General features: G+C 57.7%; 1 protein-coding gene and 1 long non-coding RNA gene across 5 annotated transcripts in view; one reads left to right on the top strand and one right to left on the bottom strand.

The window, feature by feature from the left end:
• LOC128071941 (uncharacterized) overlaps positions 1-8,956 on the top strand; it is a 144,235-nt gene extending 135,279 nt beyond the window's left edge. For both annotated transcript variants that reach the window (XR_008202044.1, XR_008202043.1), the window contains exons 2-3: positions 8,517-8,717; positions 8,838-8,956. This is a non-coding gene — a long non-coding RNA (uncharacterized LOC128071941). The remainder of the gene's footprint in view (positions 1-8,516; positions 8,718-8,837) is intronic.
• NRBP2 (nuclear receptor binding protein 2) overlaps positions 2,736-25,922 on the bottom strand; it is a 30,047-nt gene continuing 6,860 nt past the window's right edge. The window contains exons 1-18 of one of the 3 annotated variants that reach the window (XM_052665193.1): positions 22,164-22,334; positions 16,851-16,973; positions 16,582-16,683; positions 16,101-16,190; positions 15,309-15,349; positions 15,140-15,234; positions 14,505-14,528; positions 14,185-14,268; positions 13,552-13,607; positions 13,105-13,200; positions 12,041-12,173; positions 11,788-11,890; positions 11,616-11,666; positions 11,307-11,442; positions 5,555-5,608; positions 5,141-5,204; positions 4,259-4,314; positions 2,736-3,497 (exon numbers count right to left, since the gene is read on the bottom strand). In XM_052665193.1, coding sequence (XP_052521153.1) covers positions 3,429-3,497; positions 4,259-4,314; positions 5,141-5,204; positions 5,555-5,608; positions 11,307-11,442; positions 11,616-11,666; positions 11,788-11,890; positions 12,041-12,173; positions 13,105-13,200; positions 13,552-13,607; positions 14,185-14,268; positions 14,505-14,528; positions 15,140-15,234; positions 15,309-15,349; positions 16,101-16,190; positions 16,582-16,683; positions 16,851-16,973; positions 22,164-22,319 — 1,533 coding nt within the window. In that variant the 5' untranslated portion in view covers positions 22,320-22,334 and the 3' untranslated portion in view covers positions 2,736-3,428. Of the gene's footprint in view, positions 3,498-4,258; positions 4,315-5,140; positions 5,205-5,554; positions 5,609-11,306; positions 11,443-11,615; positions 11,667-11,787; positions 11,891-12,040; positions 12,174-13,104; positions 13,201-13,551; positions 13,608-14,184; positions 14,269-14,504; positions 14,529-15,139; positions 15,235-15,308; positions 15,350-16,100; positions 16,191-16,581; positions 16,684-16,850; positions 16,974-19,644; positions 19,861-22,163; positions 22,335-25,922 lie in introns of those variants that run through there. The other 2 variants (XM_052665195.1, XM_052665194.1) reach the window with 2 other exon arrangements.

Raw genomic sequence — 25,922 nt, forward strand, 5'->3', positions numbered from 1 at the left:
GCACTGTGACCTGTGCCGTTCTGCTCTTCCTCTCGGGTGGCCCAGTCTTTTATGCACAGATTTAAATGCACGGGCGAAGTCAGACCAGTGGAAATGTTGATTCTGCCGCAGAGGGTGGAAATGCCACAGGAGTTTTACAGATCCTTAAGGTTCTGATCAACGATTCAGAAAGTTCAAGCCAGTAAAGCTTCCTGAAAGCCGTGCGACGACTTGACATCTCAGTGCTGATGGTCAGGAAGTTCTGCACTGCAAAGCATCTTTTTTTCAGCTAGCAGAAAAGGTGCAACGTCTGAATCAGAACACAAAACCAATCGGCCTTCTTTCTAGCCTGAATTTGAGAGCAGGTAACCACTGGCAGGCATTCATTACTGAGGCTCAGCGGATTCCTACACCGTGCAATTGCTAATGACTGTAGATCTTCCAGAACACCTTCTAGTAGATCTAACAGATCTTCTAGCAGATACTGTGCAGGATGCAGAGCACATGGCAGCCGGGTGGCCAAGGAGGCCGATGGCATCCCGGCTTGTGCCAGGCACAGTGCAGCCACCAACGCGGGAGGTGCTCATCCCTCTGTACTCAGCTGTGGGGAGGCTGCACCTCAGCGCTGTGCTCAGTTGGGCCCCCACTGCAGGCGAGACGCCGAGGCCCTGCAGCGTGCAGAGAAGGGCAGCGGAGCTGGGAGGGTCTGGAGCACAAATCCTATGGGGAGCGGCTGGGGGAATGGGATTTGTGCAGCGTGGAGAAGAGGAGGCTCAGGGGACCCCTATTGCTCTGCAGTGACCCGGGGCACTCAGAGAGGGAGGCTGTGGTGAGCTGGGCTCGGCCTTTGCTCCCGCGTAGCAGCGACAGGACGAGAGGGAATGGCCTCAGGCTGAGGCAGGGCAGATTTGGGCTGGATTTGGAAAAACTCCTGCTCAGGAAGCTGCGCCGGGCTGCACTGGGGGGCGGTGGAGTCACTGACCCTGGAGGGGTTGAAGGAACGGTTCGATATCCTGGGGACGTGGTTCTGGGGGCAGTGATAGGCGGGAGGTTGGGCTGCGTGATACGGATGTCTTTTCCAACCTTTGTGATTCTGTGTTTCTATGTGCCACACCACAGCTATGATACACGGACAGGAATTTCAGGCACTGTGAGCTGACAGACCTGACCATCGGTGCCAGGGACACATCCCCCCCTTGTCTGGCAGGACCGTTGTCTGACTTGCACAGCACAAACAAACATGAGGGCAGCATTTCCATTCTTGTGCTGGTGACAGCTCTGCAGAGGCAGCCATGCACGTCTCTCTGGATGCTGAGCTGTGGGCCTGCAATACTCCTGCAGCAAAGGAGGCCCATGGCCACCTGGGCTGCCCTGGGAAAGCCTCATTAACTGGCTGAGGGAAGAACCTCTCCTCTCCTCTTTGAGGTTCCCTCAAAAGCACAGAGCCCATGAAATGGAGCGAGCCCAGCGCAGACAGCCTAGATGGCAAAGGGCCTGGAGGGTGCACGGTGGGAGAGTCTGAGAGCTGGGATGGCTGCACATCAGCGTGAACAGATGCCTGATCAGTGGGTGAAGACTCATGGAATCACAGAACAGGTTGGGTTGGGAGGGCTTTTAAAGTCCACAGAACGATCGAGTGGTTCGTATGGGAAAGAACCTTAAAGATCATCCAGTTCCAATGCAAGAAGCTGGAGCTAGGCTGTTCTTGGTGGTCCCAGCACCGGGGCAAGAGGCTGAGCAATGGGCCCAAATTAAAAAACGGGGAAATCTTTTTTTCACTGAGGTTGGCTGAACACTGGTTACCCGCGGGTTATCCAGGCAGGCTGGATGTCTCCACCCGTGGGGGTTCTCAGACCTGACATGGCACTGGGCCACCCAGCACTGGGCTGGAGGACCGCTCAGGGCGGCCCTCACCAACCTCAGATCTCCTGTGGCGCTGTGACTGCTGCCTGACGTGTGCATGAAACACCCTGTGGCTGCCAGTTAACACACTTGTAACTGCTGATTGCAGCCAGCAGGAGGGAGATCCATCGCTCAAGCTGAGCTGTAATGACATTCAGAATTGAGAATGAGGGTGAAGGGTGCTAAAGAGCTCACCGGCTGAGCAAGGAAGCAGCAGCTGGTGTATGAAGGCACTTCTTAGTTTGCAAAGGCAAGTGCAAGCTTGTCCAGGACAAAGCAATTTCTGCATCACGCAGCTGAATGCTGCTTTTCCTGCGAATGCCTTCTCTATCCAATCTACCCGACTTTGCTGGGTCAGCGTTGAACTCGAGGAAGCTGCTTCACTCTTGTTAACTCTAAGAGTGACCAAGAGACCACCGGGTGCTCGCTCAGCAGACCAGCTCCTGGCGTGAGGTAAGCTGCTTGCAATGGCTTTATTGATTTGTCAGTTCTGTCAGGCCGGCACAGCGCAGCACGACTGGGGAACACGGCACAAGTGGCAGCTCGGCACAGCGGCGCAGCACGGCGGCCCCAGCCACACAGCCGGTGCAGCACCACGCGGCACGAGGCGGGCGATGGAAGACTTGGCACAGCGCAGCGCGGCAGCAGGGCTGCTCACAGCACAGCTTTCACTACACGAATAATCTCTATTGCTGATTTTTACCAATGGAACCCGATGGGCAGCAGCTACGATGGCGCCTTTCTATGCACAAGCGATGGAAGTTCCAAACACCCCAGGACACGCAGGGAAGGAAGAGACATAGGGGTTTTTCCCCTTAGGATACCATAAGATTTTTGAAGGCCGTGAGACAAACAGCAGTGAAAATGGTTCTGTTCAGCACCAGTGACGTTTCTGCTGTTCCCTGTGTTGGGATCCAGCTGGGTTTGGGTTGCTGCAGTTTCTTCTCCTGCAGCGCCAAGTCCAGCTCACAAAGTCCACCTGTCAGCTTACAGCAAGATGCGAGCTTCTAACTGAAAGGCATCACAGCGGTTCAGCTGTGCGTGGGAAACCTTAACAAAACATCAGGAAAAGGAGATAGAGGATGGAACGTGGCAGGTGGCAAACTGCGCTGGAGCTTTCCTCCCTTCCGCACCCATCACCAGCTGGCAAAGAGGAAAAAAGAAAGAGCTTTAGGACCCACAGTGAGAAAAGCTTATCACTCCCAGAGGCAAATGCATCAGTCTGTGGGACTCTTGCAGCAACTCCACATCTTCACAAACACCATCAGCGCTCCCCCAGGCCCCACAGCTACCCTGGATTGCCTCTCCAGGAGCAGGGGCCGGGGCACGTGCTGGTGCAGAGGCCATTCCTTGTGTTACAGCTGGTTGCTATTCCGCTTGCTGTTGTCTTTCCACGCCACAGCAAAGGCATACAGACTCTCACGGACTGCAAAGATTCAGTCTGGAGCGGCCCCGCTGGAGGAGTTGGTTCCAGAGCCCATGGCTGCTCCTTGCTGGGTATCGTGCCCGTCCCCACAGCGCAGGGACCCCACTGCCCCAGGGGTGACTCACAAGGGAGGAGACCGGTGCTTGTGGAAGGCATTTTCCAGGAAGTTAGCCAGTTTCTCACAGTCATCCTAAATATAGAAGAAAAAGCAAGCCGACAGATTAGTTTGCCACGCTTTTTCCAGCACACAGGAGAAAGCACTCTGCTGTTTCAGTTCCAAGCTGTGCAGTTGCTGTGCTCAGGTGAAGAAAAGAAGGAAGCCTGAATACACTTTTTTTGTTTCCAGGCCTATTCACATTTATTTTTCAGTGAGTGAAGCTAAACCCTGCCTTGTCTGATCCAGAATGAGAAACGCTTCAAAGCTTTGCCTACAGCCCCAGAATCCCCAACTTGTACAAAACAGAAAAATAAACGCATTTTTCATTTTCCCCACACTCCTTTGCCCTGAGGCCACGCTGCCCAAATGACTGCGCAGCTCTGCGTTCCTCCTTGAGTCCGTCTGCAGACACCAAGGGAGAGCCTGGAAGGGGCAGTGCTGCTGTAGGGCACTTCTGACAGGGAGAAGTTTGCAAAGTGACCTGAGAGCAGCGTGGGCTGCTGGGTCCTGGCCGCTTCTCCCTGGCACGGCTCAGGCTTTCACATTCAGAAAGGCAGGGAGTTGATGCAGCGAGTGTGGTGAGCTGTCACTGCTACATGGCTGACCCTTCAGAACAGCAGGAGCAAAGTGTGGAGCCCAGAAAAATCAAGCAGAGAAGCACTGAGCAAGGGCACGAGTGCAGCACAGAGCTGCAGCCTGGGCCCCGTGGCCCAGATGGGGAATAAGACAGGAGGCATCAGGCTGTGCGGCACACAGCGCGCGCTGACAGTGGCACGGCGCACGAGCAGCCTTACCTCGTGGATGAACCCGTAGTGCACCAGCTCTGTGGCGAGGTCCTTGGAGTTATCAGCTGCAGAGGGAAGGAACAGTGAGAATGTTGGTGCATCCCAGCTCGTCCCCTCCCAACAAAGCGCACCTCTCCAGCCCAGCTGCGCCCCGTTGCGCATTAGGGGCACGCACTGCGTGCTGCCGCTCACAGTTCTGAGGACGCTGGGGCCAACAGAGCAGAGAGGGGAGTGGGTGAGAGGCAGGACTGAGCTCCAGCCCCACATCACACAGCACAATGCCTTGGCAGTGTGTCACTGGCAGGTCTTTGAGCTTGCCATGGTTGGGCTCAGCATGAAAAGGAAGCGGGCCGCTTCCTGCAGGTAGGAACAGGACGAGCTGGCGGAGCAGCAAATCCCAAGCGTCAGTTTCCAAGCTTTGTGTTTTTGTTCTTCCTGTAAGGGACTCCAGCTGTGCAGCCTGCAGAGGGCTCCTGCACACCTTAGGAAGGAGCTGCTGCGTCAGACCGGCCCCAGGAGAAGTGCCCTGCCCCAGGGCCATGGGGTTCCCCAAGAGAAGAGCGCAGCAGCTCCTTGGAAGGTGCTGTGGAGACTGCCCCAGAGCTGGGAAAAGGCAAAGAATGCACTCATTCACTGGGATTGCCCCAGTCACACATCTCTGGGTTCAGTGCACGCTCCTGATGGCCACGGGACTCACAGAGTTCACTTCAGCTGCAGGTTGGCACCGCGTGCCAAAGGCAACAAGAACGGTGCCACAGGGATATGAAGTTTGGTCTGCTCTCCCAGCACAAGGAGGGGAGAAGAGCTGAGTGCAGGCACAGTCTGTGCCTAGCCCTAACCCCAAACCTGACCAGGGCTTCCAGTTCATGCACAAGAAGCAAGGAGACCTACTGGGCAGCAAGTCGTAGCTCAGCTGTCGGTGCAGCTTGTCCTCCAGGATCAGCAGGAGCGTGAGCTGCAGAGAGAAGAGAGAGCTCTGTACATTCATTGTAAGAGACAGTATCAATGCTGGAAGCTGCTGGCAGGGCGAGCAGGGGGATGCTGGTCAATGCCAACATGTGGGGTGTCTTTGGGGCATAGTTTGGGTGACTCAGAGAGATGCTCTCTCTGTTAAACTGGAAAGAAGCAGAGCTAAGAGGTGTCCAAAGACGTCATGGACTGCTGTAGCTTTGCTCTTCTCTGGGCTTCTTTTGCCTCGGACAGAAGAGCAGGTCCTGTGGGTCCTGCAGCGAACTGAGACCAAGGGGTGCCGTGCTGCAGAGAACAGATGCTGCTCGTCGCATCCTGGTGGGGCTGTGCACTCACATGCCACTGAGTCTTGTCCTCATTCAGCTCCATGTTGCATTGCATCTGCACCACCTGGAAGAGGCCAAAGTGAGCGTCAGCCTGGGCACAGCCCCTTGAACTCCCCCAGGTCTGCTTTGCTCCTGTTTTCCAAGCACAACTCTCAAAATCCCACTTAAAACCCAGCTACCAGCCTGACCTTCTCCTCTGCCCGCATCTCCAGGTGCTGTCCAGAACAGCCGAGGGCTCACTGAGCCCAACAGCCGGTCACAAACTGCCATCAGCTGATGAAAGGCTGGGTGGGAGCCGTGCAGGAGGTGCATTTCAGGGGCAGCATTACATCAGGATGAATTCCTCTGCTTTATTTGTCTGGGTGGGTTTTCCCCTTGAGGCTCTGCCCAAACTCTGGGTTACATTTCAGTGCTGTGCTTTAGTTCATGTCCCTGAGGGATGACAGCTTCTTAAATCAGACAACAAACCAAACCGAAATGTTCAATACTACTGAAATGGTGTGGAGTTCCTTTTGGGAACGCTGCATTGCACTGCAGCACACTGAAATTAAACAGACCAGCACGGCTTTTCCTTAATAACTCAGCTTCAAGCTCCAGCACGACGACGCACCCATACACTGAGTAACTCCAGAGATGCTTTGTTGGTGTGCAGAACTGCCCCGCATCCTGCACACATCACTGAGAACACCGATGGTAACTGAGTGCATCGCTGCCACCTGCTCCCAGCTCTCCCTCCCCAATGCCCACAATCATCATCCTGTGGGAAGGGACATCAGGAGCTCTCTAGACCCCCCCCCAGCCCAAACGAAGGCAGTGAGATCAGAGGAGGCTGCCCAGCATCACTTTGCTGCCCTCCTTTGAGCCTGTTGCAATTTATCGGTGTCTTTCTGTGTTGTCCAGATGCAGAACAGTGGCAGCGTGGATGTTCCGTTGCTGAGCACGATCCCACTCAGCCTATGCAGTTTTATTCAGTCTGCTGCATTCAGACAGATCTTAGCAGTCAGAGGGAACGAAGGCATTTGGCTGCTGAAGAAAGCAGTGCTCCGGGGAAGCACAGGGAGTTCTCACCCTGAACTCCTGACCTGCTCCAGCACAGCAGAAAGCAGCCGTGCTCCCTCTGAGATGGACATTTCCATCGGTCCTCACCTCCTGTAGCTGACTTTGCGCTCTTGATGCAGCTCAAATATTTGGTTCCAGAGCAGAGGAGGTGATGGCTGAGCTGTGAGCCGTGCAGGACCCGCACGTCATTGCCGCCTCTCTCATCTCCTCTCACTCTCACTTCTCTTTCTCAACTTTTTTTCTGCTTTTCACATCTCTTCTGCTTGCTAAACGGAGCGGTACAGATGGAGGCCTCCATCAGGCTCCTCCACTTGCAGCACTGGAACCTCGCACCATGCACCCCTGAGCGCCCTCTGCCACCTTCCCCAGCCTGGCTGCTCTCTGATCTCATACCAAAGAGCTGAGCCCACAAACAAGTGTGTGGGCCACAGGAACATCCAAAGGGTTGATGTGCATGCTATAGCCATGGTCCTAGGCAAACTGCTCTGGGTGGCACAGCTTGAGGAGGGAGACTGGACATCGAATCTCAACTGTGATCCCACGTGAAAACACACAACCAATTGTTCAAAGCTCTTAGGATACACCTGAGTCGTGCAGAGACCATCAAGAAGTCTCCTGCCAGCCCAAGCTGAGCCACTGAATCATGGAAACAACGAGGTTGGAAAAGACTTCCAAGATCCCCACATCCAACCCCATCCCATCCCATTCCACCCCATCCCACCCCATCCCATCCCATCCCATCCCATCCCATCCCATCCCATCCCCTCCTCCCCATCCCACCCCACCCCATCCCACCCCATCCCACCCCACCCCATCCCACCCCATCCCATCCCATCCCATCCCACCCCACCCCATCCCATCCCATCCCATCCCATCCCATCCCATCCCATCCCACCCCATCCCATCCCATCCCACCCCATCCCATCCCATCCCACCCCACCCCATCCCATCCCATCCCATCCCATCCCATCCCATCTCATCCCATCCCATCCCACCCCACCCCATCCCACCCCATCCCATCCCATCCCATCCCATCCCATCCCATCCCATCCCACCCCACCCCATCCCATCCCATCCCACCCCATTCCACCCCACCCCATCCCATCCCATCCCATCCCATCCCATCCCATCCCATCCCATCCCATCCCACCCCATCCCATCCCATCCCATCCCATCCCACCCCACCCCATCCCATCCCATCCCATCCCACCCCATCCCACCCCATCCCATCCCATCCCACCCCACCCCATCCCCTCCCACCCCATCCCATCCCATCCCATCCCACCCCATCCCACCCCACCCCATCCCATCCCATCCCATCCCACCCCACCCCATCCCATCCCATCCCATCCCATCCCACCCCATCTCACCCCATCCCATCCCATCCCACCCCACCCCATCCCATCCCATCCCATCCCACCCCACCCCATCCCATCCCACCCCATCCCATCCCATCCCATCCCACCCCACCATGCCCACCGACCATGTCCCCATGTGCCACGTCTCCACCATTCTGGGATGGTGACTCCCCAGCTTCCCTTTGCAGCTGTGCCACTGCATCACTGCTCTTTGCAGGTGAAATGCTTCCTAACATCCAGCCTGAGTCACCTGCACAGGACAGTAATGCTATCTCAAAAGTTCTAAAGCAACCTAGGAAGCACGCTGCTCCACACAGGTTCATCATGGAGTGAGGAAACATCTCCCTGCAGTGCATTTAGCATGCCTAAAGAGGCTGGAAACTTCTCTTCCACTTAAATTAATTGTAGTGAGTGACAGCTCATCAACATGGGTTCTTGATTGTGCTGCAACACCTTTTGGATATGGAGGCAATCAGAGAATCGCGTAACCCCAGCATGGCCTGGGTTGCACAGGAGCACAGCGCTCATCTGGCTCCAAGCCCCTGCTGTGTGCAGGTCGCCAACCAGCAGCCCAGGCTGCCCAGAGAACCCACAGGGTGCCATAAGGATCCATAGTGAGCCACAGTGATCCATAGGGTGCCATAGGGATTGATAGGGTGCCATAGGGATCCACAGGGTGCCATAAGGATCCATAGTGAGCCACAGTGATCCATAGGGTGCCATAGAGATTGATAGGGTGCCATAGGGATCCACAGGGTGCCATAAGGATTCATAGTGAGCCACAGTGATCCATAGGGTGCCATAGAGATTGATAGGGTGCCATAGGGATCCACAGGGTGCCATAAGGATCCAGAGTGAGCCACAGTGATCCATAAGATGCCATAGGGATTGATAGAGTGCCATAGGGATCCACAGGGTGCCATAAGGATCCATAGTGAGCCACAGTGATCCATAGGGTGCCATAGAGATTGATAGGGTGCCATAGGGATCCACAGGGTGCCATAAGGATTCATAGTGAGCCACAGTGATCCATAGGGTGCCATAGAGATTGATAGGGTGCCATAGGGATCCACAGGGTGCCATAGGGACCCATAATCATAGAATCACAGAACCCCAGCATGGCCTGGGTTGCACAGGAGCACAGCGCTCACCTGGTTGCAACCCCTGCTGTGTGCAGGTCGCCAACCAGCAGCCCAGGCTGCCCAGAGCCACATCCAGCCTGGCCTCCAATGCCTGCAGGGATGGGGCATCCACAGCCTCCTTGGGCAACCTGTGCCACTGCCTCACCGCCCTCTGGCTCAAAAACTTCCTCCTCACATCCAACCCAAACCTCCCCTGTCTCACTTTCAAGCCATTCCCCTTGTCCTGTCACCACCCACCCTCGTAAACATCACCCCAGGCAATGCCTGTAACCAGCAGCACCAGCACCCTCTGCGTGGCACTGAAAAGGTGGCTGAAGGGCAGAGCTACTTCCAAGCCCACCCATCAGCTGCCCGCAGGCACGCTGCTGTGCTCAGAAATGCCGCTCAGGGCTGCATGGGTGCCCTCAGGTCCGTCCATGGGGTTCGCTGGGCTTCCCTCTGCTCCTCCCAGAGCAGTCAGCGCTGCGGTCACCTTCCTTTGGCCCCTGCAGGTTTGTCCAGATGCAAGATGTCATGCAATGAAACTCAGATGGCCGCTCCCCTCTCAACCTCGCTAAAATCAATGCGTGTTTTTTCAGCAGCTGCTTCTGGTTAAGCCAGACCACGCACCTGCAGAATTGGGGCACTGGATGAAAATGCAGCATATGGCAAACGCAGAGGGGGAGACAGCATAAATGCTTGGGTTCACACTGACGTTCCTCCACTCGATCCAACTGAGCACCGCGGCGCTCTCTAAAAATAAGCCCTGAGCGCTATGAATAAACCATAAGTTAAGTGCTCTGAGAGCTGATTTACGGCCGCGATGGAGCCCAGAAGAGATGCTTTGTAGGAGGCGTTTCACAGCATCTTGCAGGAACGAGAACCAGTTTGGGGCCTGCGTAGCATTTTTAACCTTAATTCAGTGCAAGCATGGAGCTGCACTCCTAACATCCACGGCAGCACGGAGTGCCACAGGCGATTGACGACGAATGGCACGATAGGATCAGCGCAGGGAAACACGCCGCACAGGGAATAAGGACAAGAATGTTGTAAGGAACAGAGGTGCACACAGACCTATGCCTGATCCCAAAGCCCTGCAGCTCAGCAGAGGGAAGCCAGCTGAGCCGTGCCGTGCCGGGGCTGCGTCCTGCTGACAGCAGCCAACCCTCCTCTCCCCCTGCACTTGTCAGCAAAGCGCCCCCGCTGCCTCCAATCTGAGGCTTCCTGTAGATGAAATGGAGTGAGTTCGATGGAGAGATGGCAAAACCGTGCAGGGCTGCAGCACTGGGAGGGGAGGCAGAGGGTGCAGGACTTGCTCTGCCTGATGGCTTTGGGGAACCCGATGGCAGCCCACCTATAGCTGTGGGGTGCTGAGAGGATGGAGGAACCGGGCTGTTTGCAGAGAGAAAGGAGAGAAGAGACAGACCTAACCAGGGACGTTCTGGATGGAGCCAAGGAAATCCTTTTTCTTGGTGACACTGTTCAGAAGTGGACCAGGGGCCCACGGGGGCCATTGGATCGCCATCCCTTGAGGATTTCAGGACCCACTTGGACTCCTGATGTCCCTTCCCACCTGAGCAACCGCATGGCAGAATGGGACCCAGCACTGGATACCAATTTAGGTCATGCAGCAGTGATTAATCCAGGAAACCACCCCTGAGACCAGAAGTGGATTCAGCATTCCAAAATGCCGTCAGAGCCACGGCGCCCACCCTTCCTGCCAACAACCCTGGGACAAACACACACAAAGCCCTGGAATTGAAGATGCTGAGTGAAATCCAACAACCTGGGAGACAGAGGTGATCTCACAGTGTTTGTTCCTGGCACCTGGAACTGACTCTAGGACACTAACAACACAGGAAGTGGTGAAAGAAGACTTTAAAACTAAGCTGCCACAACAGGATCACTGAAAAGAAGAGCTGAAAGGGGTCAGGATGCCAGCCCAGAGAATCATAGGATTATTAAGGTTGGAAAAGACCCCTAAGACCATCAAGACCAACTGTTAACACAACCCCATCGTGCCCACTCATAGAATCCTCAAATCACTGAGGCTGGAAAAGAACCCCAAGATCCCCACGTCCAACCCCATCATGCCATCCCCCCTTGCCCACTGCCCGCGTCCCCAGGTGCCACATCTCCTCAGCTCTGCGACACCTCCAGGGATGCAGACCCCCCCGCTTTCCTGTTCCGACACCCACTCTGATTGTACCTGGCCTGACCTTACCTTCCTGGTCTCCACATCGAAGGGCTCTGGCGTGGGGGTTTTGGCTTTCTGAGGGTCCTCTGGGGGTTGAGAGAGTGCCCGTGGGAGGGCGTGGGGTCTGGAGACAGCGAAATTCATCAGAGGGTAAATGCCATTCCTGGTACAGACACAGAGAGAGGAGACAACCAAGTGAGCCCCGTCCTCCTGCCGCACGCTGAAGGTCTGTTTGTCCATGTGGAGAGCCACAGGGGGGCTCAAACGAGCGACTAAGCACGGTCCTGCCAGTGGCACGATCCATGTAATGGGATCTGGGGACGTCCCAAAACCCACCTGACGTCTTCTAAGAACTTGTCGAGCTCAAGGAACGAGACCTCAGAGTACCTGGGAGGGAAGGATGGGAATGTCACTGCGAGAGCAGGGCAGCACAGCAGCACGAAGGGCTGATAGCGTGGTCAGGGTGGATGCAGATCCCGGGCTCACAGCTTGTGCTCCAAACCCTCACCTCCACTGTGCTCCAGGCCGACCCTCACGCCGGATCTCTGCCATCACCATGTTCAGGTCCAGCTCCTTTATCTTCTCCTCCACCACGTTCTCTGGCATCAGATCTAGGGCAGAGCCAGAGAGGGGCATCAGCCGGGAGGTGCTGCAGGCTGGGCTCGGTGCTCGCTGCCATCCTCCATGGCTCCTCCATCCCCCCAGCTCTGCGGGGCCAGGAGCACGAGCTCAGTGGGGCAGGGCAGCCTCCTGTTACTCACACTGGTTGTTGATGAAGCAGTGTGCTGCCAGCAGCTTCAGGGAATGGACCTCGAAGAGCACGCGGTGGAAGAGGAGGCTGTTGGCCGTCGGCCGCTTGTCGGGGTTGAGGGTCAGGCACGACAGAATGAACTCCTGAGGGTCAAACACAGAGCATGAACTGGGAGCAAAGCCCCGTTCCACCTCTGTTCCAGTGCTTGGTAACTGCTGGCGAAGAAATCGTTCCTAATATCCAACCTGAACCTCCCCTGGTGCAACGTCAGGCCGTCACCTCTCATCCTACCTTACCTCGTAGGATGCCTGGGAGAACTGCGGAATCACACAAGAGAACGGGGGGAATAGGCACGCACACATGGTGGAATGTTTTGGGGATGAACACGGAGGGAAACAAAAGACACATGCTGCTGTCTGAGCCCCGTCCTGGGCTCATACTTCTGCCTGCCCTGTCTTCTCACCGAGACCTGTCCATCAGATATTGATAAGCGTTTATCAGATCCCCTCTTGGCCTCCTCTCCCCCAGGTGCACAGCCCCAGGGCTCTCACACTCCCCATCAGGAGATGCTCCAACCCCCTCCCATCTCTGCACCCTTTGCTGGGCTCTCCCAGCAGTTCCCAGTCAGCCCTGAACTGGGAGCCCCGCACTGGGCGCAGTGCTCCAGCAGTGCCCCCCCAGAGCAGAGCAGAGTGGGGAGAACCTCCCTGCCCTGCTGGCCATGCTCTGTGCAATGCACCCCAGGGTCTGTCGTCTTTTTGGCAATCAGGGCACACTGCTGGCTCACAGTCAGCCTGCTGGCCACCGGAACCCCCAGGTCCTTCTCTACAGAGCATGCACACGTGTCTGCATGTGCACCTACTGGGATCTGGCACCCAGCCTCACTGCTGTTCCCACTGGGACAACGTGGGGACAAGATCTCATCATGACCAGCCGAGCATGAAGAATCCTGGTGCCTTTCAGCCTGCCAGACTGCTGCCCATGCTCTCAAGAGGCTGCTCAGGGCCACCTGAACCATGTGGGTCCGGCTGCGTCCCGGTGGCTCCGTCCCACAGCTCGGCTGCCCGTACTCACCCTCATGTTGGGGTCATCCAGAGAATGCCGTGCCCGCATGATGGCCTCCTCCGAGACCCGCGTGTCACCATTGGTCTGGATCTCCAGCACTGCCATCTGGGGAAGGAGGAGCGCAGCTGTGTCTGCAGGCAGCCAAGCCCTGGCTCAGTCCTCGGGGCCCATTTCTCTACCCCACTGCTGCACAGGTGACACCAACAGCCCCACAGCCCCCTCACAGCAGCACTGAATGTCCCTGTCCCATGCGCTCCTCCTCCCTGGGGCTGCCACAACTGAGCCAAAGCAGCAGTGGATGCTCTACTGAGCCCAGCTGAGCCTCCACCTCCATCCGGGACCCACAGCCAGGTGTGGGCAGCTCCCGGGCAGCCAGCGGGCCCCACGAGGCACAACCCTGCCCCAGAAGTGGGGGTCCCGCAGGTTCCCAGGCTCCGCAGCAGCCCAGCCCCGTACCTCCAGTGCGCACATCCCAAAGGAGAAGATGTCCACGGCTGTCCCGTCGGCCTTCTCTGCAGAACCAAACCAGGAGCCCATCAGCCCAGTTGTGGTGGGATTTCTCCCCCCTCACCGGGAGCAGCCGACGTCCCCGCCTCTCCCCCTCTCCCCTCTCCCCACACACTTCTATCTGTGCCTGCTTCCCCATCCCACCGCCCAAAGCTCTACACAAACCTTTCCAATTAACTCAGAAGACCCGAGACGGGGCTCACGCTGTGTGTGCACAAGGCACAAAGGCTCCGCGCTCCTTTTTCCCACTCACTGCAACGCTTGACACGCTGCTGAGCGCTTCTGAGCCAGAACAGCGATCTGAGGTCGTGCTGAGACCTTGTTCTGAACCACCAACATCCAACCCTCAGCCCATTGCCATGTGGGCACAGCTATTCTCCCTGTGGGCACAGCTATTCCCCACAGCTCCGCACTGATCAGCGCCTCATTTCACCTACGGTGTTGGCACGACCATCCACAGTCACAAGATCTTCTCTTGGCTGAGAGCTTTAGTTCTAAAGGCACCAAACTGCAAACCCGCAGCGGCCAAACACTGAACCACAGCCCTCCCACAGCCCCTGCCCCAAACTGAGCCCCACTCACGGCCGTATTCAGGGGGAAAGAAATGCAAATTGCGCAGCTCCTCCCGCTCGATCCGGATGGGGCTCCGCAGGTCGTCTGGAAGGGCTGCAGGGGATGAGAAATAATCTGAGCCACGGCACTGCAGTGAGCACAGATGGGACTTTGGAGCGTGTCCCTGCCCGTGCACACAGCAGTGTGGACCCACTCCCCCAGGAGATGCCACCGCAGCGGCGGTTCCCCTCCTGCCTGCAACCCCAGGATCGCTCCTCGGTGCCCAATGGGGACAAAACCCACCCGGTGATGAGATGGATGTGCTGGAGGGGGAGCAGAGGGACACTCACCGTTGGCAAACACCCGGTGCCACACTGCCGGTCAGCGCCGATGCCAAAGGAGACAAGTGAGAAGTGTAGAGCAGGGGACACAAACAGGAGACAAGGTCACACCACACCTCAGAGCCGTAGAATCATTAAGGTTGGACGAACCACTAAGATCATCGAGTCCAACCCCACCCCATCCCCACCATGCCCACTGAGCACGTCCCCAAGTGCCACATCTCCATGGCTCTGTAACGCCTGCAGGGATGGTGACCCCAGCACATCCCAGGGCAGCCGTGCCAATTTCTGACCCAGCGTTTTAGACACGCTGCAGGGCCCCGGCGTCTCGCCTGCAGTGGGGACCCAACACTGAGCACAGCACCGAGGTGCAGCCTCCCCACAGCTGAGTACAGAGGGATGAGCACCTCCTGCTCTGCTGGCTGCACTGTGCCTGGCACAAGCCGGGATGCCATCGGCCTCCTTGGCCACCTGGGCACGCTGCTGGCTCACGGTCAGCATCCCCAGTTCGTTCTCTGCTACAGGGGCACTGCACACGTGTGATGCTCAGTAATCCATCAGGGGACCCTCAGCTCTTACCCCTCCCCACAGCTCCCCGCTGCCCACCCCATTCCCAGCCCCAGAGCTGCAGGGTCGCGTCCTACCGGAGCCGATCTTGATGAGCCCGTTGTGCTGGATGAAGATGGTGTCACTGGTGAGGTTGCCGTGGATGATGGGGGGCTCACAGGAGTGGAGGAAGCTGGGGGGTACAGAGCTGCCCTGAGCACGCTGCCCAACGCAGCCCGCGGCAGGACGGCGAGGCAGAGAACTTACCTGAGAGCGGACAGGATCTGCGTGCACCAGCGCTTCCAGGCCTATGGCAGAGAGCAGAGCTGTGTGAGACAATCCAGGACCCCCCTATCGCCCCACAGCTGGGAACCCGGCCCCCCCGCTGCCCTGCAGGGACCACAGCTCGAGGATGAGCCATGCGCTGTCCCAGCCGCCGCAGCCTCCCTTCCAGTCCTGGTTCAGCGAACACCATCAAAGCTGAGAACCTCAGTGCTGCGATCCTCAGTGGCAAACGCAGCTCTGCAGGGCACCAAAAGCCATGGCAGTGTGGACACACGCACCGCAGAGGGGGGCAAAAGCTCGCCGTGCTCATGGGGTCCGTGCACACGGTTTGTACCAACAGTGAATCCCAATTCTACAGCTGCACTGCTGTGGCAGCGAGCTCAGACTTGGGGGAGGGCAATGGAGTCCAGCACAGATCCCAGAATCACAGCTGGCTGATGCAGGAAGCGACCAGGGGATCATAGAGCCATGGAGGTTGGAGTCCCCCAAGATCATGTAGTCCAATCTCAACCCATCCCCACCTTGACCATGTCCCCAAGAGGGCATCCCCATGGCTCCTGATCACCTCTGGGGGAAGATGACTCCCCCACCTCCCTGGGCAGCTGTACCAACGCCTGACTCTTCTGGAAAGAAACTAATATCCAGCCTGAACATCCCTCGGAGCAATGGGAGGCCACCGCCTCTCATCCCATCACTGCTTTCTAAGAGACCCGAGACCCCTCCCAGCAGGCACAGAGCTGCTCCCTCCCGTGGATGCGCTCCTAGGGACCCTACCCTGGCATTCATGGCCTTGTGGTTTTTCTTGGTTTTCTTCAGGAACTGCTTCAGGCTCCCCGAAGACACGTATTCTGTGATGAAAATGACCTGAGGGGGGACAGAGGTGTCGGTTGCTGCCCAGCTCACGTGCTGCACCGCGTGAGGCTGAGCGTCCTGCTGCGTGTCCTGGGGGAATCACAGAGTCGTTAAGGTTGGAAAAGACCTCCAACATCATCGAGTCTGACTGCCAACCCTTCCCCACCCTGCCCACTGAACTATGCCCTGGAGTGCCACATCTCCACGCTTCTGGAAACCTCCAGGGATGGAGACTCCTCCGCTTCCCCGGGCAGCCCATGCCAATGCCTGGTCGGTTTCAGAGAAGAAATTTCTCCTCATTTCCAACCTGAAGAAGAGGAGTCCTGGGAGCAGGGTGAGCAGAGGACCCCGGGATCCCACCGCCATCCCTCCAAGCCTGGCATCCGACCCCCGCATCCCCTACCCGTGCCTTCGAGTCCTTCACATCCAGCCAGTATTTATGCAGCTTCACGATGTTGGGGTGGTCCACCAGCACCAGCTGCTCAAACATGGTCTTGATCTTCTCCTGCGTGCAGAGAAAAGACAGCTGAGATGGCAGCTCTGGGGGCACGGCAGGACACCACAGAGAGCACAGGAAGGTGGGGAACGGCTCCAGATCGGGGAAAAGCTGCTTTTGGGGTACAGAAGACACAGGGAGCCGTGGGGACATTCCTCACCACCAGGGGTGATTACCTCGTGTGCTTTGAAGGCCTTCTTGTCAGTGAAGAGCAGCTCATTCCACACCACCTCCACGCCTTCCTCCGTGTCCATGGCAAGGAAGGTGCTCTGGATGCCCGGCATGTTGCCCTGGTTCACCTGCAAGGCACAAGAATCTGTGAGGCCGCCCATGAGTGCGCCCTGCCCGCAGCTCCCACCCCACGGACAGACTCACGCCCAGCACTACATGGATGTGCACAGATCTCCCGTTCCATGATCCCCGTCCACAGGACGCTCAAGCTGGGACACGGGGAGCACCCAGCCCACTGCCTGCCCTGCCCGGCCCTCAGGACTCCCATTCCTGGGGGCTCAGGTCCCTGGGACACGAGGGCACAGAGCAAAGCCAGACATTGGGAGCAGCTCCCAGCACAGCAGGATGTCACCGTGAGAGCCTCCCAGCTCCAATTCACACCCCATGAGGACCCCGCATCCCAGCAGACATCGGGGAACGTCCCACGCTCTCAGCTGATGGCTGCAGACTCAGTGGACAGGGCAGACTGGAAGGTCCAGACCAACCAAAGGCCTCGTCAGCATCAAGGAGGCTGTGGATGCCCCATCCCTGCAGGCATTGGAGGCCAGGCTGGATGTGGCTCTGGGCAGCCTGGGCTGCTGGTTGGCGACCTGCACACAGCAGGGGTTGCAACCAGGTGAGCGCTGTGCTCCTGTGCAACCCAGGCCATGCTGGGGTTCTGTGATTCCATGATCTCAGGGTGACTGTGGCCACACCACAACCAGGGGTACATCTGATGAGCTCCCATCCCCTGAGCTGTGACCCCACACACAGCGACTCTGCCATCTCAGCTGTCTTTTCTCTGCACGTAGGAGAAGATCAAGACCATGTTTGAGCAGCTGCAAACTGCATCCAGCATCATCATCAGCGACATCAGCGGTGGGATGGAGTGCACCCTCAGCAAGAGTGTGGGTGACACCAAGCTGTGGGGTGCGGCCGACCCAGCAGAAGGAAGGGATGCCATCCAGAGGGACTGGGGTGAGCTGGAGGACTGAGCCCACAGGAACTTGACAGGACAAGGGGAAACGGCCGGAAACTGCAGCACAGGAAGTTCCACACCAATGTGTGCAAGAACTTCTTTACAGTGAGGTGAGGAGCACTGGAACAGGCTGCCCAGGGAGGTGGTGGAGTCTCCTGCTCTGCAGATGTTCCAGACCTGCCTGGATGCCGACCTGTGCGACCTGCTGTAGGAACGGCTTGGGCAGGGGGTTGGACTCCATGAGCTCTGCAGCTCCCTTCCAACCCCTACAGTTCTGTGATTCTGTGAACCCAGGGAATTTCAATAAATCCAAGTGCGAGGTCAGCACCTGGGTCACAGCAACCCCTCTATCAGTGTGAGCTGGGAGATGGAAGGGCAGAGCACGGCCCTGCCGAAAAGGATTTGGGGTGCTGGTGGTCGGCAGCTGGGCTCGAGGCAGCACTGTGCCCCCAGAGAGCCAGCCGTACCCCGGGCTGCATCAGAAGATGTCCGTGTTCAGTGCAGGGCAGTCAGACCACACGGATCCTACAGCTCCCTTCCAGCTCAAAGCACCTACGATTCCGTGAGGGGGGTTCTCCCCCCCTGCCAGGAGCAGAGCATCCCTGCACACCATCAGCCCCGCATCCCCCTCCTGGTGGATTTGACCCCTCGCCTCTTCCGGCACGGCGCGGAGCTGCCGGCGTGCGGATGAATGCAGGATTGTTCTGCTGCTGCTCGGCGCTCAGACGCTGTGGCACGGGGCGGCTCGTGGGCACGGCGCTGGGGGGGTGTGCGGCACCCCGGCTCATTGGCAGGGAACAGATGGGCGCCCGTGGCCCAGTTCCTGCTGCCTGGGCACAAAGAGCTTCTATTACTTGTTCCTCCTACCCGCGGGCTCCGCGTGCCTCGCACAGAGCTCAGCAATGGAGCCAGCTGGCCCGGGCTCAGCCTGCATGGGCTCAGCCTGCCAGGGCTCCACGCGGTCAGCTGCTCCGGTGGGGACAGGACAAGGGGTTGGCTTTAAGGTGAAGGAGGAGTGATTTGGGTCGGATGTAAAGGGGAAATCGTTTCCCCAGAGGCAGTGAGGCCTCGGCTCTGCTGCCCTGAGAAGCGTGGATGCCCCATTCCTGGAGGTGCTCAGGGCTGTGGATGGGCAGCGGAGCAGGGGGGCACAAAACCCCCTGCAGGGCTGGGGCTGAGGCTCCCTTCCAGCCCAACCAGTCTGCGGTTCTGTAATCCTTAAGGACCTTTCCAACACATCCCATTACACAGTTTTGTGATCTCATTATAGAACGGCCTGGGTTGCACAGGAGCACAGCGCTCACCTGGTTGCAACCCCTGCTGTGTGCAGGTCGCCAACCAGCAGCCCAGGCTGCCCAGAGCCACATCCAGCCTGGCCTCCAATGCCTGCAGGGATGGGGCATCCACAGCCTCCTTGGGCAACCTGTGCCACTGCCTCACCGCCCTCTGGGTGATCTCTAAAGTCCCTTCCAATCAATCCATTGTATGACCTACAATTGCATGAATGCTGGATGGAGGGCTAAGGGAAGCCCCTATGCTTCCTTCAGTGTCCACGAAGCTGCTCTTCTGCCCACCTCAAAAATCACCAATGGAAAAACACCTCATGGTCCTGAGAAAAACCCCAAGCTGACACCAGTGAGCAGCCGCTGTGTGCCGAAGGACACAGAACTCACCCTGAGCAGCAGCCCTATGCACGGAGTTCCCAGCTGCACCACTAAATAAATGCTGTCTGTGATCACAAAGGGCAAAAGCAGCTGCCACAGCCACTGCTGCCATCTCACCCTGCGCCTCTCAGGGCTCTCTCCCATCAGCTCTGTGAGGCAAAGCTCCTCCTGCACCGGACTGGGAAATTCTGTGCTCGGGTTGCTTCCAGAAAGGCCCTGGCAAGAGCTGAGGCTGCGTGGGGAGACCATGGGGACGGGTGAGCGGAGCTTATGACGGATCAGATTGCATCTTACAATAAATGGCTCCTTTTGTGCTTCTCACATTACGGAGGTTGAAACTGCAGACAGAAAAAGGTTTGGTGATGGAGCGCCGGGGCCGTGGGGGAGCAGCGGTTCCATCAGGGGGGGCTGGGGATGCTCACAGCAGCTCCCGGCCGCCCCTCTGTGTTGCAGAGATGCTGAACCAACCCAAACCTCCCCGCTGCCACCTGAGGCCGCTTCCTCACATCCATCACCACCCGCAAAAGAGACCGACCCTCTTCGCCGCAACCTCCCTTCACGTCCTTGCAGATGGGGGCTGCCCTCAGCCTCCTCTTCTGCAGCCCCAGCTCCTTCCCCTGCTCCCCTTGTTGCGTTGTCTGCTCCCTTCTCCAGCTGTATTGCTATTCTCTGCCCATGCTGAGCACTGAGGCTCCCTGGTTCTGATACAACCCCGGATGCCGTCGGCCTTCTTGGCCCCATGGGCACAGGGTCAGCTGGCCCTCACCAGCTCCCCTAAATTCCTTTCCCATCCGGATCTGCCCTCCTGTGTGCACTCAGAACAGCACCAACCCAGGGGGGGGGGGGGGGAGGCCGCCTCCTGCCTGCAGGAGCTTTACCCAAAGCACTTCCAAAATTTGGCACGGCTTTGCTGCTTTATCTCCAAGGCAACTGAGCAGGGCAAAGCCTCAGTGCTCAGCTGGGGTCACGTCAGCATCCTGGGCTCCCTGGGCAGGGGGCTGCAGGGCGGGCACAGAACAAAACTCACCATCAGCGGTGCTGATGCCTCGGTGATTTGGTGGCCAAGGGCATCTGCTGTGCCACAGGTCCCAACCCCGTGGCGTGGAGCAGAAGCCCAGCTGGGGACGTGCAGGGCACAGAGGCGGCGATGCTCACAGCGGGCAAAGCCCACGTGGCTCCCTGTTGGGATTTCTGGGGCTGAGCAGGGAATGCTGTGCCCAGGAGAGCAGAGCAAATCCCAACCCACTCCTCTGCTCTGGGATCTCATCAGTGCGGGCAAAAGCAAAATCTGCACGTGGCTCTTTAGAGACTTTGTTGGAGCTACGGATGGCACAGAGCTGCACAGGGACACCTCAGTGCAGTGCCTGCGCCCTCCGAGCAGCGCATGCAGGGATGCAGAGCTGTGTCCTGCGGTGGGGGAAATGCTGCAACACGGGAATGATGCTTCCATCCAAGTAAAAAGGAAAAGGAGCTCAGAGGGCTGAAGCCACACGGACAGCTGTGCTGCTCACTGAGGGCTGTGGGTGACAGAGAGCATTGGCTGCATGCGGAGCGCAGCTGGAGAAGACCTCCAAGATCCCCAGGTCCAACCCAACCCACCGTGCCCACCTCCCTCAGCGCCACATGCACACAGTGCCAGAACACCTGCAGGGTCGGTGACTGCCCCACTTCCCCAGGCAGCCTGTGCCACTGCATCACCACTCTTCCCAGGGAGAAACTGTTCCTAACATCCGAGCTGACCCTCCCTCGTGCGATGCGAGGCCATCAGCTCTCACCCTATCGCTGGTCCCCGGGAGCAGGGGCCGATCCCCTCCTGGCTCCAACCTCATTTCAGGGGTGGGAGACAGCGGTGAGGTCTCCCCTGACCCCCCCCCTGCCCCAGGTTGCGACGTGCTCAGCTGCTGCGGGACCTCAGCTGGCAGCAGGTGACAGCATCTGATGGCTGACATCCGCCCTCTGCTACCTGCGGTTTGCAGCAGAACAACAGCCTGAGCTCACAGTGAGGAGCAGCAGCAGGACGAGGGATCTGAGCTGCCAGATAAACCTGTTTTCTCTGCACGATCGTGTTACACAATGAGCAGGTGAAGGGAACACATGAGATGGAAAATATTTTGATCCTAGTGAAGCATTTGATCCCGCTCACACAAAAACAAGCGCTCAGCACAAGTTCAGAGCCGGGTGGGCAGAGGGCGAACAGGCTGCCAGCTGCAGGACTTAGCTGAGATGGAGGAGAGCCACGCGCAGTCACTGCGAGCTGCTGCAGCTCCACGCCGTGCTGCAATGGAGAGAAATGCTCGGGTGAACAACGCCTGTCCTGCACAGGTGGACCTCAGAGAGGAGAGAGGTGGCAGAACCACGGGCAGAAGAAGATTCATAGAATCATTAGAGTTGGAGCAGACTTCCAAGGTCTTGGAAGGTTTGGAGACCTTCCAAGGTCTCCAAATCCAACCCCGACACCGAGCCCACTCATAGAATCACAGAACCATTCAGGTTGGAAGAGGCCTCTCAGATCACCCTGTCCAACCATCAGCTCTACCACTACAGGAGCGGTGGGGGCCAGGTGCCTTTCTATCCGTGCTGAAGCCTGCCCTTCCTTCTTGCCCTGCACCTGCTGCAGCAAACCTGGGATCCCTGACCTCAGTCCCACTGCTGAGCGGGCACAGAAGTCTATTTTTCCACTGCTCAGATAAGAGCCAGGCAAACGCTGCGGGCTGAAGGCAATGCCTGGTTGGTACCAGGGCAGAGGACTTCCTCCTGAAGGGCAAAGGAATCATAGATTCATCACAAGCCATGGGGTGGTTGGGTTGGCAGGGTCCTTACAGATCACAGAGCCATGGGATGGTTGGGTTGGCAGGGTCCTTACAGATCACAGAGCCATGGGATGGTTGGATTGGCAGGGTCCTTGTAGATCAGAGCCATGGGATGGTTGGGTTGGCAGGGTCCTTACAGATCACAGAGCCATGGGGTGGTTGGGTTGGCAGGGTCCTTATAGATCACAGAGCCATGGGGTGGTTGGGTTGGCAGGGTCCTTACAGATCACAGAGCCATGGGGTGGTTGGGTTGGCAGGGTCCTTATAGATCACAGAGCCATGGGGTGGTTGGGTTGGCAGGGTCTTTACAGATCACAGAGCCATGAGGTGGTTGGGTTGGCAGGGTCCTTACAGATCACAGAGCCATGGGACGGTTGGATTGGCAGGGTCCTTGTAGATCACAGAGCCATGGGATGGTTGGGTTGGAAGGGTCCTTACAGATCACAGAGCCAGGGGATGGTTGGGTTGGAAGGGTCCTTACAGATCACAGAGCCATAGGGTGGTTGGGTTGGCAGGGTCCTTACAGATCACAGAGCCATGGGGTTGGCAGGGTCCTTGTAGATCACAGGGCCATGGGGTGGTTGGGTTGGCAGGGTCCTTACAGATCACAGAGCCAGGGGGTGATTGGGTTGGCAGGGTCCTTACAGATCACAGAGCCATGGGGTGGTTGGGTTGGCAGGGTCCTTGTAGATCACAGAGCCATGGAGTGGTTGGGTTGGAAGGGTCCTTACAGATCACAGAGCCACGGGGTGGTTGTGTTGGAAGGGTCCTTGTAGATCACAGAGCCAGGGGGTGGTTGGGTAGACAGGGTCCTTATAGATCACAGGGCCATGGGGTGGTTGGGTTGGCAGGGTCCTTGTAGATCACAGGGCCATGGGGTGGTTGGGTTGGAAGGGTCCTTACAGATCACAGAGCCATGGGGTGGTTGGGTAGACAGGGTCCTTACAGATCACAGAGCCAGGGGGTGGTTGGGTTGGCAGGGTCCTTACAGATCACAGAGCCATGGGATGGTTGGGATGGCAGGGCACTTGTAGATCACAGAGCCATGGAGTGGTTGGGTTGGCAGGGTCCTTACAGATCACAGAGCCATGGGGTGGTTGGGTTGGCAGGGTCTTTACAGATCACAGAGCCATGGGGTGGTTGGGTTGGCAGGGTCCTTACAGATCACAGAGCCATGGGGTGGTTGGGTTGGCAGGGTCCTTACAGATCACAGAGCCATGGGGGTGGTTGGGTTGGCAGGGTCCTTGTAGATCACAGAGCCAGGGGATGGTTGGGTTGGCAGGGTCCTTACAGATCACAGAGCCATGGGGTGGTTGGGTTGGCAGGGTCCTTACAGATCACAGAGCCATGGGGTGGTTGGGTTGGCAGGGTCCTTACAGATCACAGAGCCATGGGGTGGTTGGGTTGGCAGGGTCCTTATAGATCACAGAGCCATGGGGTGGTTGGGTTGGCAGGGTCTTTACAGATCACAGAGCCATGAGGTGGTTGGGTTGGCAGGGTCCTTACAGATCACAGAGCCATGGGATGGTTGGGTTGGCAGGGTCCTTGTAGATCACAGAGCCATGGGATGGTTGGGTTGGCAGGGTCCTTACAGATCACAGAGCCAGGGGATGGTTGGGTTGGCAGGGTCCTTACAGATCACAGAGCCATAGGGTGGTTGGGTTGGCAGGGTCCTTACAGATCACAGAGCCATGGGATGGTCGGGTTGGCAGGGTCCTTACAGATCACAGAGCCAGGGGATGGTTGGGTTGGAAGGGTCCTTACAGATCACAGAGCCATAGGGTGGTTGGGTTGGCAGGGTCCTTACAGATCACAGAGCCATGGGGTTGGCAGGGTCCTTGTAGATCACAGGGCCATGGGGTGGTTGGGTTGGCAGGGTCCTTGTAGATCACAGAGCCATGGGGTGGTTGTGTTGGAAGGGTCCTTGTAGATCACAGAGCCAGGGGGTGGTTGGGTAGACAGGGTCCTTGTAGATCACAGAGCCATGGGGTGGTTGGGTTGGCAGGGTCCTTGCAGATCACAGAGCCAGGGGGTGGTTGGGTTGGAAGGGTCCTTACAGATCACAGAGCCATGGGATGGTTGGGTTGGCAGGGTCCTTGTAGATCACAGAGCCATGGGGTGGTTGGGTTGGCAGGGTCCTTGCAGATCACAGGGCCATGGGGTGGTTGGGTTGGAAGGGTCCTTACAGATCACAGAGCCATGGGATGGTTGGGTTGGCAGGGTCCTTACAGATCACAGAGCCATGGGGTGGTTGGGTTGGCAGGGTCCTTACAGATCACAGAGCCATGGGATGGTTGGGTTGGCAGGGTCCTTACAGATCACAGAGCCATGGGGTGGTTGGGTTGGCAGGGTCATTACAGATCACAGAGCCATGGGATGGTTGGGTTGGCAGGGTCCTTACAGATCACAGAGCCAGGGGGTGGTTGGGTTGGCAGGGTCCTTACAGATCACAGAGCCATGGGGGTGGTTGTGTTGGAAGGATCCTTGTAGATCACAGAGCCAGGGGGTGGTTGGGTTGGAAGGGTCCTTGTAGATCACAGAGCCAGGGGGTGGTTGGGTTGGCAGGGTCCTTACAGATCACAGAGCCATGGGATGGTTGGGTTGGCAGGGTCCTTGTAGATCACAGAGCCATGGGGTGGTTGGGTTGGCAGGGTCCTTACAGATCACAGAGCCAGGGGATGGTTGGGTTGGAAGGGTCCTTGTAGATCACAGAGCCATGGGATGGTCGGGTTGGAAGGGTCCTTACAGATCACAGAGCCATGGGGTGGTTGGGTTGGAAGGGTCCTTACAGATCACAGAGCCATAGGGTGGTTGGGTTGGCAGGGTCCTTACAGATCACAGAGCCATGGGGTTGGCAGGGTCCTTGTAGATCACAGAGCCATGGGGTGGTTGGGTTGGCAGGGTCCTTGTAGATCACAGAGCCATGGGGTGGTTGGGTTGGCAGGGTCCTTACAGATCACAGAGCCATGGGATGGTTGGGTAGACAGGGTCCTTACAGATCACAGAGCCAGGGGGTGGTTGGGTTGGCAGGGTCCTTACAGATCACAGAGCCATGGGGTGGTTGGGTTGGCAGGGTCCTTACAGATCACAGAGCCATGGGGTGGTTGGGTAGACAGGGTCCTTGTAGATCACAGGGCCATGGGGTGGTTGGGTTGGCAGGGTCCTTGTAGATCACAGGGCCATGGGGTGGTTGGGTTGGCAGGGTCCTTACAGATCACAGAGCCATGGGGTGGTTGGGTAGACAGGGTCCTTGTAGATCACAGAGCCATGGGGTGGTTGGGTTGGCAGGGTCCTTGTAGATCACAGGGCCATGGGGTGGTTGGGTTGGCAGGGTCATTACAGATCACAGAGCCATGGGATGGTTGGGTTGGCAGGGTCCTTACAGATCACAGAGCCAGGGGGTGGTTGGGTTGGCAGGGTCCTTACAGATCACAGAGCCATGGGATGGTTGGGTTGGCAGGGTCCTTACAGATCACAGAGCCCCATAAAGTGCACAGGGTGACTGTCTGCCCTCTTGCTGTGAGTGCAGCACAGACCACAGCTCAACCTGCACGATGCCACCGTTCTTCTTCCCTGAAAGCACCA

Source organism: Tympanuchus pallidicinctus, unplaced genomic scaffold, assembly GCF_026119805.1.
Source record: "Tympanuchus pallidicinctus isolate F22 unplaced genomic scaffold, pur_lepc_1.0 scaffold62, whole genome shotgun sequence".
In the NCBI taxonomy this organism is placed as follows: Eukaryota; Metazoa; Chordata; class Aves; order Galliformes; family Phasianidae; genus Tympanuchus; species Tympanuchus pallidicinctus.